Source organism: Oncorhynchus mykiss, chromosome Y, assembly GCF_013265735.2.
Source record: "Oncorhynchus mykiss isolate Arlee chromosome Y, USDA_OmykA_1.1, whole genome shotgun sequence".
NCBI lineage: Eukaryota > Metazoa > Chordata > Actinopteri > Salmoniformes > Salmonidae > Oncorhynchus > Oncorhynchus mykiss.
Window position 1 is genome coordinate 199,466 of NC_048593.1, and position 13,851 is coordinate 213,316.

Below are 13,851 nucleotides of genomic sequence, written 5' to 3' on the forward strand. Positions count from 1 at the left end.
AGTACCTAGCTAAATAATGAACCATAATCCCAACTCATGACGTTACTACCCTGCATGAATCTGCAGGTAGCTAACCAACCAAATTCAATGTTAGCTAGCTAACATTAGGCTATAACTAGCCAAGCAAATGGCTCTGAGATACGAATAATAAGATCATACAAGTAACATTAGCTAGCGAGCCAGCCAGCTAACGTTAGCTAGCTAACAGTACACTCAAAATTAGAAACGCATAATATCTTAAAATATAGCTAGCTAGACTATCTTACCCGTATACATCATAGATGGATCCGTCTCCTGTCACGGATGCCATGGTTGCCCTTAGTTTGAAGACTTAATCTGGAGACAGGTTTTTTTTCCATCTCCTTAGCTATCACTCGAATTCTACTGATTTCAAAACTCAGTACTCCAGAAAGTGGAGAGCAGCGCTTCTGCAGTTTTACTACGCAATAAAAAAAAATTAAAGCTGCGTTAGACAGGATTACCTACACATACTGACCAGCTCAAATAGACAGAAGCATGCGATATGGCACCAATCCAAACTCATCTCTCGGCATGTCTCAGCCAATCATGGCTAATCTGTGGTTAAACCAACTAGGCTCGTAATTTAACAATTGTATTCGTATTTACAGATGGCATACAAGTTTGTTATTAAGGCAAATGAATGTTCACATGTTCGAAAATACATTTCTGCCAAAAAAAAAACATTTTGATAACCTTTTTTTTATGTTCAAACGGCTCTCCTGTGAAGTAGTGACCCGCGACATAGCCTAGTTTCCTGAAACGGGTTACATGTATTATAATATTGATGTCTACAGCAGAGCTTAAGACAGCAGTTGCAAGTCTACAACAAAGTCAGTTATCCATCACTGAAATGTCTTTCGTTTTCGATTAAAGGCCCAGTGCAGTAAAAAATGGATTTTCCTGTGATTTATATACAGTGCATTCAGAAAGTATTTATACCCTTTCACTTTTTTCACATTTTGTTACATTAGAGCCTTATTCTGAAATTGATAAATTGTTTTTTCCCCCTCATCAATCTATACACAATACCCCATAATGACAATGCAAAAAACGTTTTTTAGTGATTTTTGCAAATTTATATACGTAAATATATTTCCTTTTTTATATAAGTATTCAGACCCTTTACTCCGTACTTTGAAGCTCTTTTGGCAGCCGTTACAGCCTCGAGACGCTACAAACCTGGCACACCTGTATTTGGGGAGTTTATCCCATTCTTCTCTGCAGATCCTCTCAAGTCCTGTCAGGTTAGATGGGGAGTGTTGCTGCACAGCTATTTTCAGGTCTCTCTAGAGATGTTCGATCGGGTTCAAGTCTGGGATCTGCCTGGGCCACTCAAGGACATTCAGAGACTTGTCCCAAAGCCACCCCTGAGTTGTATTGGCTTGTGTTAGGGTCGTTGTCCTGTTGGGAAGTGAAACTTCACCTCAGCCTGAGGTCCTGGAGCAGGTTTTCATCAAGGATCTCTCTGTACGTTGCTCCATTCATCTTTCCCTTGATCCTGACCTGTCTCCCAGTCCCTATTGCTGAAAAACATCCTCACGGCATGATGTTGCCACCACCATGCTTCACCGTAGGGATGGTATTGGCCAGGTGATGAGCGGTGCCTGGTTTCCTCCAGATGTGACGTTTGTCATTCAGGCCAGAGAATCTTGTTTCTCATGGTCTGAGAGTCCTTTAGGTGCCTTTTGGCAAACTCCAAGTGCACTGTCATGTGACTTTTACTGAGGAGTGGCTTCTGTCTAGACACTACCATAAAGGTCTGATTGGTGGAGTGATGCAGATATGGCTGTTTTTCTGGAAGGTTCTCCCATCTCCACAGAAGAACTCTGGAGCTCTGTCAGAGTGACCATCGGGTTCTTGGTCTCCTCCTTGACCAAGGCCCTTCTCCGCCGATTGCTCAGTTTGGCCTGGTGGACAACTCTAGAAAGTGTCTTGGTGGTTCCCAACTTCAACCATTTAAGAATGATGGAGGCCACTGTGTTCTTGGGGACCTTCAACGCTGCGGATAAATGTGGAAGAAGTGAAGGGGTCTGAATAATTTCCCAATGCACTGTATATTTCCACACTATGAGGTTGGAATAATACTGTGCAATTGTGAAAATTATGATTTCAGCTTGTTTTGGCCTTTGGAGTTTCTGCCTTATTATTATTCGACCATGCTGGTCATTTATGAACATTTGAACATCTTGGCCATGTTCTGTTATAATCTCCAACCGGCACAGCCAGAAGAGGACTGGCCACCCCACATAGCCTGGTTCCTCTCTAGGTTTCTTCCTAGGTTTTGGCCTTTCTAGGGAGTTTTTCCTAGCCACCGTGCTTCTACACCTGCATTGCTTTTAGGCTGGGTTTCTGTACAGCACTTTGAGATATCAGCTGATGTACGAAGGGCTATATAAATAAATTTGATTTGATTTGATTTGAACAGCTAGTTTTCCCCTCCTCACTCTGAGTGCTCCCAGACAGTCCTAGCAATATTCTTGTCTTGCTTGAAAAAATGCCCTTTGCTAAGAAGCTATTTTTGTTTCTTATTGACCATTTTAATTGAAAATAATCACTAACTTACTGAATTGTTACCCAGAAATGATTTGCTATTGAAATAAAATGGCTGCATTGGACCATAAAATGTAAAGGCTCCTCCCTCCTCACAGTAGCTGTAACCTGGGTGATCTCACCCAAATAATGACTGTTTTTGAGCATATAAAAGAAGTTAGGATGGGGACCAGCATGATACATATTTCCCCATCACCCACCTTTCATTCAGAAGAAAATACACCCCTGTAGCGGCCTTTGTCAGCCAGTGTAATGTAGGAGTGAACCAGTCTATCTTGATAGGGATTGCCTTTCTATCTCTGTGCATGCTGGCTAAACTACTAAGACATCAGTGACATATTGAGTGTGCCCGCCACGTATAAAAGCTCCCCAGAAAGCTTCCCCAAAATAGTATACCCCATTGAAAAATAAATGTATGAGTGTGTCTAGACTCTAGAGCGACCAAAGAAGACCCTTACTTGTAGGTGAGGTCAGTCTTGTCCCAGCGCCCCCCAAAGAGAACGAATCGCTTCTGACGCTGCTTTCCTCCAAAGGATTCCCCCTTCCGCATGTGGTAGTCCATGACACCACCTTGCTTCTGAGTAGGATAGTCTGGAACGCCACAGCGAGGCCGGTTCCAGACCAACTCTGTTCCATTCCCTGGAAGCACAGTCTCTGGATAGACACTTCCTGACGGGCGCGATCGTTCCTTCAGCATGTCCTGAGTATGGCTAAACCTGCCCCTCTTCTTCAGGTCATAGTTGTGGGTCTTCTGAGGCCATCCCTGTGAACAGAGGTATATGCAACTAAGTACCGTTTGAAGAAAGTAAATGAGGCTATTGTTTAGACAAAATTGCATGTATTTGTATTTATTCCTGGGGGCAAAATTAAGGCAGTTTATGCCATTTCAAAAACATTACAATGCATTCACATATTTCACAACACACTTTGTGCCACTACCACATATCTACATGCATGTGTCTGTGCCTATGTTTGTGTTACTTCACAGTCCCCGCTGTTCCATAAGGTGTATTTTTATCTGGATTTTAAATCTAATTGTACTGCTTGCAACAGTTACTTGATATGGAATAGATTTCCATGTAGTCATGGCTCTATGTAGTGCTGTGCGCCTCCCATAGTCTGTTCTGGACTTTGGGGACTGTGAAGAGACTTCTGGTGGCATGTCTTGTGGGGTATGCATGGGTGTCTGAGCTGTGTGCTAGTCGTTTAAACAGACAGCTCAGTGCATTCAACATGTCAATACCTCTCCCAAATACAAGTAGTGATGAAGTCAATCTCTGCTCCACTTTGAGCCAGGAGAGATTGACATGCATATTATTAATATTAGCTCTCTGTGTACATCCAAGGGCCAGCCTTGCTGCCCTGTTCTGAGACAATGGCAATTTTCCTAAGTCCCTTTTTTGGGGCACCTGACCACACGACTGAACAGTAGTCCAGTTGCAACAAAACTAGAGCCTGTAGGACCTACCTTGTTGATAGTGCTGTTAAACCTCTCTGGAATAGACGGGACAGTCGAGTCCCACTTGGCCAATTGCCAGGGAAAATGCAGAGCGCCAAATTCAAATAAAATACTATACAATTCTAACTTTCATTACATCACACATGTGAGATACCAAATTAAAGCTACACTCGTTGTGAATCCAGCCATCGTCAGATTTCAAAAAGGCTTTTCGGCGAAAGCATAAGAAACTATTATTTGATGATAGCACAACAGTAAACAAAGAGAGAGTAGCATATTTCAACCCTGCAGGGGCGAAACAAAACGCAGAAATAAAATATAAATCATGCCTTACCTTTGACAAGCTTCTTTTGTTGGCACTCCAATATGTCCCATAAACATCACAAATGGTCCTTTTGTTCGATTAATTCCATCAATATATATCCAAAATGTCCATTTATTTGTGTTTGATCCAGAAAAGCACAGCAATTTGCGCAACATCACTACAAAATATCTCAAAAGTTGCCTATAAACTTTGCCAAAACATTTCAAACTACTTTTGCAATACAACTTTAGGTATTTTTAAACGTTAATAATCAATCAAATTGTAGACGGGACAATCTGTGTTCAATACAGGAAGACAACAAACTCACACTACTTTTCTAGTCATGCGCCTTCTCAAAAAATACACTTCAAATGACACAAATTCAAGATGGCCGTACTTCTTCATTACACAAATGAATAACCTCAACCAATTTCCAAAGACTGGTGACATCCAGTGGAAGCGGTAGGAACTCAAAACCCGTTGAATAGACAGTGACCTCAAAAACAAAAAAAATCTGAATGGTTAGTCCTCGGGGTTATGCCTGCTACATAAGTTATGTTATACTCACAGACATGATTCAAACAGTTTTAGAAACTTCAGAGTGTTTTCTATCCAAATCGACTAATAATATGCATATCTTATATTCTTGGCATGAGTAGCAGGAAGTTGAAATTGGGCACACTATTTATCCAAAAGTGAAAATGCTGCCCCCTATCCCAAAGAGGAAGGTAGCGCAGCGCTTTGTAATGGGCAGACATCTCCCCAACTTAGCTACTGTTATATCAATAAGTTTTGACCATGACAGTTTACAATCCAGGGTTACTCCAAGCAGTTTAGTCACGTCAACTTGCTCATTTTCCACAGGATTTATTACAAGATTTAGGGTTAAGTGAGGAAGGCTATTGCTTCAAATCCTATTATAACAATTGGATGACTTTGGGTGTTCCAGTAAGCAACAATTTGTTGCCTTCATTAGCCTACTTTATTCCAATATTTCTGTCATTCGGTGATATTTACTCCCATAGAAAATCATTATGGATCCATCCAGATGTGGTTAACCTATTGGCGCACAGATCCCTTTAGCGGGATCATTTTCGTCAACATCCGGTGAATTGCAGAGTTCAAATTCAAATTAAATTACTAAAAATATTACATTTTAATGAAATCAGAAGTGCAATATACCAAAACACAGCGTAACGTATTGTTAATCCACCTGGTGTGTCAGATTTCAAAAATACTTTACGGTGAAAGCAAACCATGCGATTATGTGAGGACAGCTCTCAGCAGACAAAACATTACAAACAGCTAGCAGCAAAGTAGATTGGTCATGAAAGTCAGAAAAGCAATAAAATGAATCGCTTACCTTTGATGATCTTCGTATGTTTGCACTCACGAGACTCCCAGTTACACAATAAATGTTTGTTTTGTTCGATAAAGATTCTCTTGGCTTGAATTGTAAAACCCTATGTAAGTATCTCTTATTTCTTAAAGTGCCTTAAGCTTTAAGGTTCGGAATCTCCCTAATAAGTCTGTTGAAATGTGGAGATCTCTTACCTCTGAAAAATTATGGCATAAGAATGTAGACTTGTTGCCAAGTGCCAAGCTCCAGTAAAGCTCCTCTTAAGCTTCAATTATCTGCACAAGCATCTACATGTTCAGATATCACTGATGATCACTAGATAACACTCAGTAGTATCTCTCAAAGTGGAGCTGTCAGCGTTGCTTTAAACCATATTTCTTTCTCAATTGACAGGTTTTTTAAGGAGCATCGACATGCTCCCTTTTCGATATACAGCATGTCTGTGGCTGCCCTCTGACCGTTAATCTATGCTTTACCATGGTAACTCTTGTCTTTTTATCATTCAGTTAAAGTCAGCAAAGTCGTTTGAAAAGAAAGTGCAGACTCTTCTGTAGCACGCCTCAGTTGTTGATGAAGACTGTGAAAACTAGTGGGAAAGATAAGTGACTGAAAGAAAACAAGGAAGATGTGAGAAACCTATCAATTGCACCCTGGGGAGTGAGATGTCATTCGATAGGGAACAAGAATTGAAGATGCCACTGCAGTGAATAGCAGCCGTCTTACGGGCTCCTGACCAATTCTGCATGTTTTTTTACGATCTTAACTTCCATCATTTCCTATCACCGAAAACAGCTCCTGGACATCAGAACAGTGATCACTAACCTCAAATTGGATGAAAATGTCTTCTTCAACAAATCAGCAGCTCTGGACATTCTGCTCACTCTGGACCAGGCCCTAATCCCCGGGACTCGAAAGAGGAAGCGGCGGTGAAAGAGAAGCAGATGAGGCGGCATCCTGATGAGACTATCCTGACAAACTCACTAAAAGTGGCAGTAATAAAGCCTCTCTTGAAAAAGCCAAACGCAGAAAATATAAAACACTAATCGGCCTTTTCCTCTCAAAACATTTTGAAAAAGCTGTTGCACAGCAACTCACTGCCTTCCTGAAGAAAAACAATGTATACTAAACACTTCAGTCTGGTTTTAGACTCCATAATAGCACTGAGACTAGACTTGTGAAGGTGGTAAATTACCTTTAAATGGTGTCCAACCGAGGCTCTGCATCTGTCCTCGTGCTACTAGACCTTAGTGTTGCTTTTGAAATAATCGATCACCACATTCTTTTGGAGAGACTGGAAACCCAAATTGGTCTACACGGACAAGTTCTGGCCTGGTTTAGATCTTATCTGTCGGAAAGATATCAGTTTCTCTCTGTGGATGGTTTGTTCTCTGACAAATCAACTGTAAATGTCGGTGTTCCTCAAGGCTCTGTTTTAGGACCACTATTGTTTTCACTATATATTTTACCTCTTGGTGAGGTCATTCGGAAACATAATGTTAACTTTCACTGCTATGTGGATGACACACAGCTGTACATTTCGATGAAACATGGTGAACACGGTGACTCTTTGCTGTCCCCATTGTCGTGTCTTTGGCTGTAATTAGAAAGTCGTGGAACCACAAAATAATATTTATAGAGCTGTTATCTTCTGAATGAACTCTTAAAGACCTAGTAATATTTTACATCAATAGCAGTCAATATTAATCGTCACCTTATTTCAGTCTCATCTGAAAGTTGTAAATTCTTGGTTATCTTCACAAACCCTGGCTAACAAGTTGAATCAGCAATACAAAATTGGGTTTAATTATTTATTTACTACATACCTAATTAATCACACAGAATTACATATACATAGAATGAATCATACCTTGATTACAAATTACGTCATAAAGGAATACGTCCCGAGTGGACGGAACAGATATGACAGCTGGTTACACAAAGAAAAGGGGGCTGGGTGTGAGTGAAAGAGCGGGAAGACTGAAGAACAAAGGGAGAAGCGATGTCTCTATCGGGCCGTAGGCAGCTACTCTATCGTAAAATACAGAATCTTATGCATTATAAAATACCACCCATTTGGAAAAGGAAAACTCAATAAATATTTACTCTGAGCAGCGCTTCAATAGGTTGGTGGTAGATGGAAGGCCGAGTTGCCCAACAGAGTCCTTTGTCCTTTGAAGAGCGTCTCTGGTGGTGAACGGGAAACGTTGTAGTGTCGTCGTTGTGTGGTAGACGGGATACTATGTCCGTCCTTTCCTAGCGCATGACAACCGAACTGACATCATATTCATTAAGTACCAACACATATTTCAAACTGGTTCTATTACCGAAATATGGTTCCTTTTCCTCCACTTGTTTGATATACCCAGACTCTGTTTAACAAAGGCTATTCAAGACTCCTTCTGTAGAGTCAAGAGAGAGGGAAGTGAGAAAGGTATTTATGGGGGGGTCATAAACCTTACCCACAGGCCAACGCCATGACACCAGTCAACCTGGCCGTGCTGCTGCTCCAGTTTCAACTGTTCTGCCTGCGGCTATGGAACCCTGACCTGTTCACCGGATGTGCTACCTGTCCCAGACCTGCTGTTTTCAACTCTCTAGAGACAGCAGGAGCGGTAGAGATGCTATGAAAAGCCAACTGACATTTACTCCTGAGGTGCTGACCTATTGCACCCTCGATAACCACTGTGATTATTATTATTTGACCCTGCTAGTCATCTATGCACATTTGAACACCTTGGCCATGTTCTGTAATAATCTCCACCCTGACCACCCCTCATAGCCTGGTACCTTTTTAGGTTTCTTCCTAGGTTCTAGCCTTTCGAGGGAGTTTTTCCTAACCACCGTGCTTCTGCAGCTGCATTGCTTGCTGTTTGGGGTTTTAGGCTGGGTTTCTGTACAGCACTTTCTGACATCGGCTTATAAATAAATTTGATTGACTATGTCGGAGAAAAATAGGCCGCCAAATCAAAGTAAAACAAATTTTATTGGTCAAATGAATATATTTAGCAGATGTTGTTGCAGGTGTAGCGAAATGCTTGCATTCCTAGCTCTAACCGTGCAGTAGTATCTAACAATACACACAAATCTTAAAGTAAAAGATTGGAATTAAGAAATATTTAAATATAAGGACGAGCAGTGTCGGAGTGGCATTGACTAGAATACCATATCCACAGTGCATTCTGAAAGTATTTCAGTTCCTGTACATTATCACAATCACACCATGAGTCGTTAACCTTTTGTGACTAGGGGGCAGTATTTTCATTTTTTGAAAAAATAACATTCCCGTAGTAAACAGGATGTTTTGTCAGGACAAGATGCTAGAATATGCATATAATTGACAGCTTATGATAGAAAACACTCTAAAGTTTCCAAAACTGTAAAAATATTGTATGTGACTGTGAATATAACAGAACTGATATTGCAGGCGAAAGAAAAATCCAATCCGGAAGTGACTCATCTTTTGAAAGTTCTGCGTTCCAATGCGTCCCTATTGAGCAGTAAATGGGCTATCAACCAGATTACTTTTTCTCCGTATTCCCCAAGGTGTCTACAGCATTGTGATGTAGTTTTACGCATTTATGTTGAAGAATACCCGTAAGCGGCTATATTGCGCAACTGGTCACCTGATGGCTCCCAGAGTGATTCTCACGTAAAATACAGAGGTAGCCATTATTCCAATCGGTCCTACTGAAAAACCAATTGTCCCGGTGGATGTATTATCGAATAGATATTTGAAAAACACCTTGAGGATTGATTATAAACAACGTTTGCCATGTTTCTGTCGATATTAAGGAGCTAATTTGGAATATTTTTCGGCTTTTCGTGACTGCAATTTCCGGGTGATTTCTCAGAACAAACGGAGCTATTTTGCCTACAAAAATAATAGTTTTTGAAAAAAGGAACATTGGCTATCTAACTGGGAGTCTCGTGAGTGAAAACATCCGAAGCTCATCAAAGGTAAACGATTTAATTTGATTGCTTTTCTGATTTCCGTGACCAAGTTACCTGCTGCTAGCTGGACAAAATGCTATGCTAGGCTATCAATAAACGTACACAAATGCTTGTCTAGCTTTGGCTGTAAAGCATATTTTGAAAATCTGAGATGACAGGGTGATTATCAAAAGGCTAAGCTGTGTCTCAATATATTTCACTTGTGATTTTCATGAATAGGAATATTTTCTAGGAATATTTATGTCCGTTGCGTTATGCTAATTAGTGTCAGTCGATGATTACGCTCCCGCACCCGGGATGGGGAGTTACTAGAGGTTAATCATGAAACATACACCACCTCCTTTCTTCTTCCCGGAGAGTTCTTTATTCCTGTCTGCGCAATGTACTGAGAACCCAGCTGGCTGTATGGACAGGGAGCGGAGATTGCTTGGAATCAAGAGGCACTGTTTGATATGTTCCTGCACGGCGTCTCGGAGGTGGTCAAGGACGAGCTTGCAGCCCAGGAGTTACCAACGGAGCTCGATTCCCTCATCGCTTTGACCATTTGATGGGCGATTAAGGGAACGACGAAGGGAGAGGAAATTAGATTTAGCTCGCACGCACAGGGATGCCACCATGCTGCCGAGTCATCCTGGAAGCTCCCAATGATCTCATTACCGAGAGAACCCGAGGCTTCCCAACCTGCCCCGAGGGCTGCCGAAGACGGTCGAGTCACCGATTCCTGAGCCTATGCTACTAGGCAGAGCTGGGCTGTCGCCAGCGGAACGGCAATACAGGATCGACACGAAGAGTTGTCTGTATTGCGAGACTCTTGGTCATTTCGTCCTTTAACTTCTTGGTGACAGGGGGCAGTATTTTCACGTCCGGATGAAATGCATGCCCAAATTCAACTGCCTGCTACTCATCCCCAGAAGATAAGATATGCATATTATTAGTATTTGGATAGATATTATTTGGATAGAAAACACTGAAGTTTCTAAAACTGTTTGAATCATGTCTGTGAGTATAACATAACTTATTTAACAGGCAAAACCCAGAGGACAAACCATTCAGATTTATTTTTTTTAGGTCACTCTCTTTTCAATGGGGTTTCATTGGGAATCCAGATTTCTAAGGGACCTTCTTGCAGTTCCTATTGCTTCCACTGGATGTCAACAGTCTTTAGAAATTGGTTGAGGTTTTTCCTTTGTGTAATGAAGAAGTACGGCCATCTTGAACGAGGGTCAATTGAAGTGGACTGTTAGAGGCACGTGACCAGAAAGCTAGCTACAGTTTGTTTTCCTCCTGTATTGAACACAGATCATCCCGTCTTCAATTTTATCGATTATTTACTTTAAAAAATACCTAAAGTTGTATTACAAAAGTAGTTTGAAATGATTTGGCAAAGTTTACAGGTAACTTTTGAGATATTTTGTAGTCACGTTGCGCAAGTTGAAACAGTGTTTTTCTGGATCAAACGCGCCAAATAAATTGACATTTTGGATATATATCGATGGAATTAATCGAACAAAATGACCATTTGTGATGTTTATGGGACATATTGGAGTATTTCTGCGTTTTGTGTCACGCCTGCAGGGTTGAAATATGCTTTTCTCTCTTTGTTTACGGAGGTGCTATCCTTAGATAATAGCATCGTTTGCTTTCGCCAAAAATCCCTGGCTTTTGGCCAGGTGGGACGCTCCACTGCAGCCCCAACGATGAGAATGGGGCGTGCTCAGTCCTCTTTTTCCTGTAGTCCACAATCATCTCCTTTGCCTTGATCACATTGAGGGAGAGGTTGTTGTCCTGGCACCACACGGCCAGGTCTCTGACGTCCTCTCTAAAGGCTGTCTCATCGTTGTCTGTGATCAGGCCTACAGTGATTCCTCCTTTAAAAATTGTGAGCTTACGCCGCGGGACTTAGAGGTAATTTGTGGTTTGGTACGGTACCCTGCTAGCTAGCTAAATTGCTATAAATGGTTAATGCTTTTTGACCTGTCCCCAAATTAATATAGTTGGTTCAGAGTTTGTCATACTGCTGGAGGCCTCACCTCATGTTGGACTCATGCTGAGACACTCTTAACTCCTGCCCCATGAGTAGCAGTGTTCTATTCAGGTTTGACTTCTTCCCCCACATACCACTTTTTTCTACAGGAAGCAGCTCTCTGTCTATCGTTGGGTGAAATGCACCTTGTCTATATCTTGCGCTTAGTAGCGCAATCTTGTCACATACACTGAGTGTACAAACATTAGGAACACCTTCCTAATATTGAGTTGCACCCCCTTTTGCCATGAGAACAGACTCAATTTGTCAGAACATGGACTCTACAAGGTGTCAGAAACATTCCATAAGGATGCTGGCCCATGATGACTCCAATCCTTCCCACAGTTGTGTGAAGTTGACTGGATGTCCTTTGGGTGGTGGACCCTTCTTGATACACGGGAAACTGTTGAGCTTCAAAATCCCAGCAGCGTTTTAGTTGTTGACACACTCAAACCGGTGTGCCTGGTACCTACTGTCATACCCTTTTCAAGGGCACTTAAATATTTTGTCTTGCCCATTCACCCTCTGAATGGCATACATACACAATCCATGTCTCCATTGTCTCAAGGCTTAACAATCCTTCTTTAACCGGTCACCTCCCCTTCATCTACACTGATTGAAGTGGATTTAACAAGTAACATTAATAAGCGATCATAGCTTTCACCTGGATTCACCTGGAAAGAGTGTTCCTAATATTTCCCAAACTCAGTGTACATAGTCACCTCCTACAATAGCCAAGCATTTAATTAAATGGAATAAGAAAAGCATTTATCTTCAGAGTTCAGACCCAAGTATCTTTCCACCTGATTGGCCTGAAGCATTCCAAACCACTCCCACACTCCTTCTGTATGAATAACTCATAGTCCTTATGTTATCTCTCTCTCAGCAAAGGGCCACTTAATGCTGCCATTTACTGTACACAAAGCCCAGCTCCTATGTGAAATCTGAGAGGCAAGTATTGTGTCTAGGGCTTCTCCTTTGTCATGTCTGTCCACCAATTGAAAATATTGAGGGCTATCAAGGTGTAAAGGCTCGACCCAGTTTGTGACCATGTCATTAGCGTGTCACTAATGGTCTGTTACAAATCACTGGGAAAATAGGTTGCATCCTTAATTATTCATACATTGGCATACAATCTCTATCAACATTCCACCAAGGTCGCCCTCAGCTTCACACACACACACACACACACACACACACCTGTTCTATCGTATTTCAGTACCAGTTGATTGACATGTAGCCTATAGCTGCAAATAATTTGAAAAAAATAATTTGCCATGAATACCTGTAAATTGCACAACAAAGTTACTGATTTACTAAAGACCTTCACAAGAAAATAGTGCGTGCATTGTGCACATTTACGCATGTGCTCTCTCTCTCTCCCTCTCCTTTTCTCTCTCTCCCTCTCAAAACACACACGGAGAGTGATTCTGGACCCACATACAGACTCCATAATATCAACTCATAAAACGCGACTGCTCTGCAAAATGTAAAGAATTCCACATCATCTGCATTTATATCGTAATTCACTCACCGCCACTGCTTTATACCTGTTGCTGGCTCTCCCCTCCAGTACTGGCATAGAATGAATGCAGAGCAAGAGGTGATATGCCAAGACGCTACAGTAAACCCAAGGAAGCAGCATCGTGTTTTGATTCGGAGCAGACTCGCAGTTTGACTGGGCAAGAGCACACTTTGGGGGATAGCAAGGGCAGAAGAAATGAATGACGGAGAAGTGTCTCGCAAGGGGATTTTATACTCCCTCATTTCTTTGTTCTCTTTCTTCAAATTACACGTTTTTATGGTCCTAAGTGATAAATTCCCAGGCGCCCACGTGATTTAACCCCTTGCCAGCTGCATCCATGTCCTCAAGCGCTTTCTGAACCTTCTCTTTTAAAATACCTTAAGCATAAACTCAGTGTGCTAATAATGTAGTCTCTAGGCTAACAGACCACTAGAGTTACAACCTGGTCTCAGAGCATTTCATATTATTCTGTACGTAAATCCGAGACACTCCATTTAGTATGATGTTAGGTTCCGTATGGTATGTATTCATTTGAGACCACCATTTGTATAATATGTTAAAAATTTGCAAAATGTACAATATGTTACAAATTCCAATTTGTTTTTGCTAACGTTAGCTAGGTGGCTAGGTGGCTAACTTTAGCTGGCTGACTAACATT

The 13,851-nt window shown here is 41.5% G+C and overlaps 1 protein-coding gene across 1 annotated transcript in view; it reads right to left on the reverse strand.

Annotated features, from left to right (window-relative positions):
* LOC110509487 (stromelysin-3) overlaps positions 1-13,559 on the reverse strand; it is a 44,627-nt gene extending 31,068 nt beyond the window's left edge. Inside the window, exons 1-2 of the mRNA XM_021590380.2 lie at positions 13,203-13,559; positions 3,030-3,334 (exon numbers count right to left, since the gene is read on the reverse strand). Coding sequence (XP_021446055.2) covers positions 3,030-3,334; positions 13,203-13,313 — 416 coding nt within the window. The 5' untranslated portion in view covers positions 13,314-13,559. The remainder of the gene's footprint in view (positions 1-3,029; positions 3,335-13,202) is intronic.
* Positions 13,560-13,851: the final 292 nt, after the last annotated feature.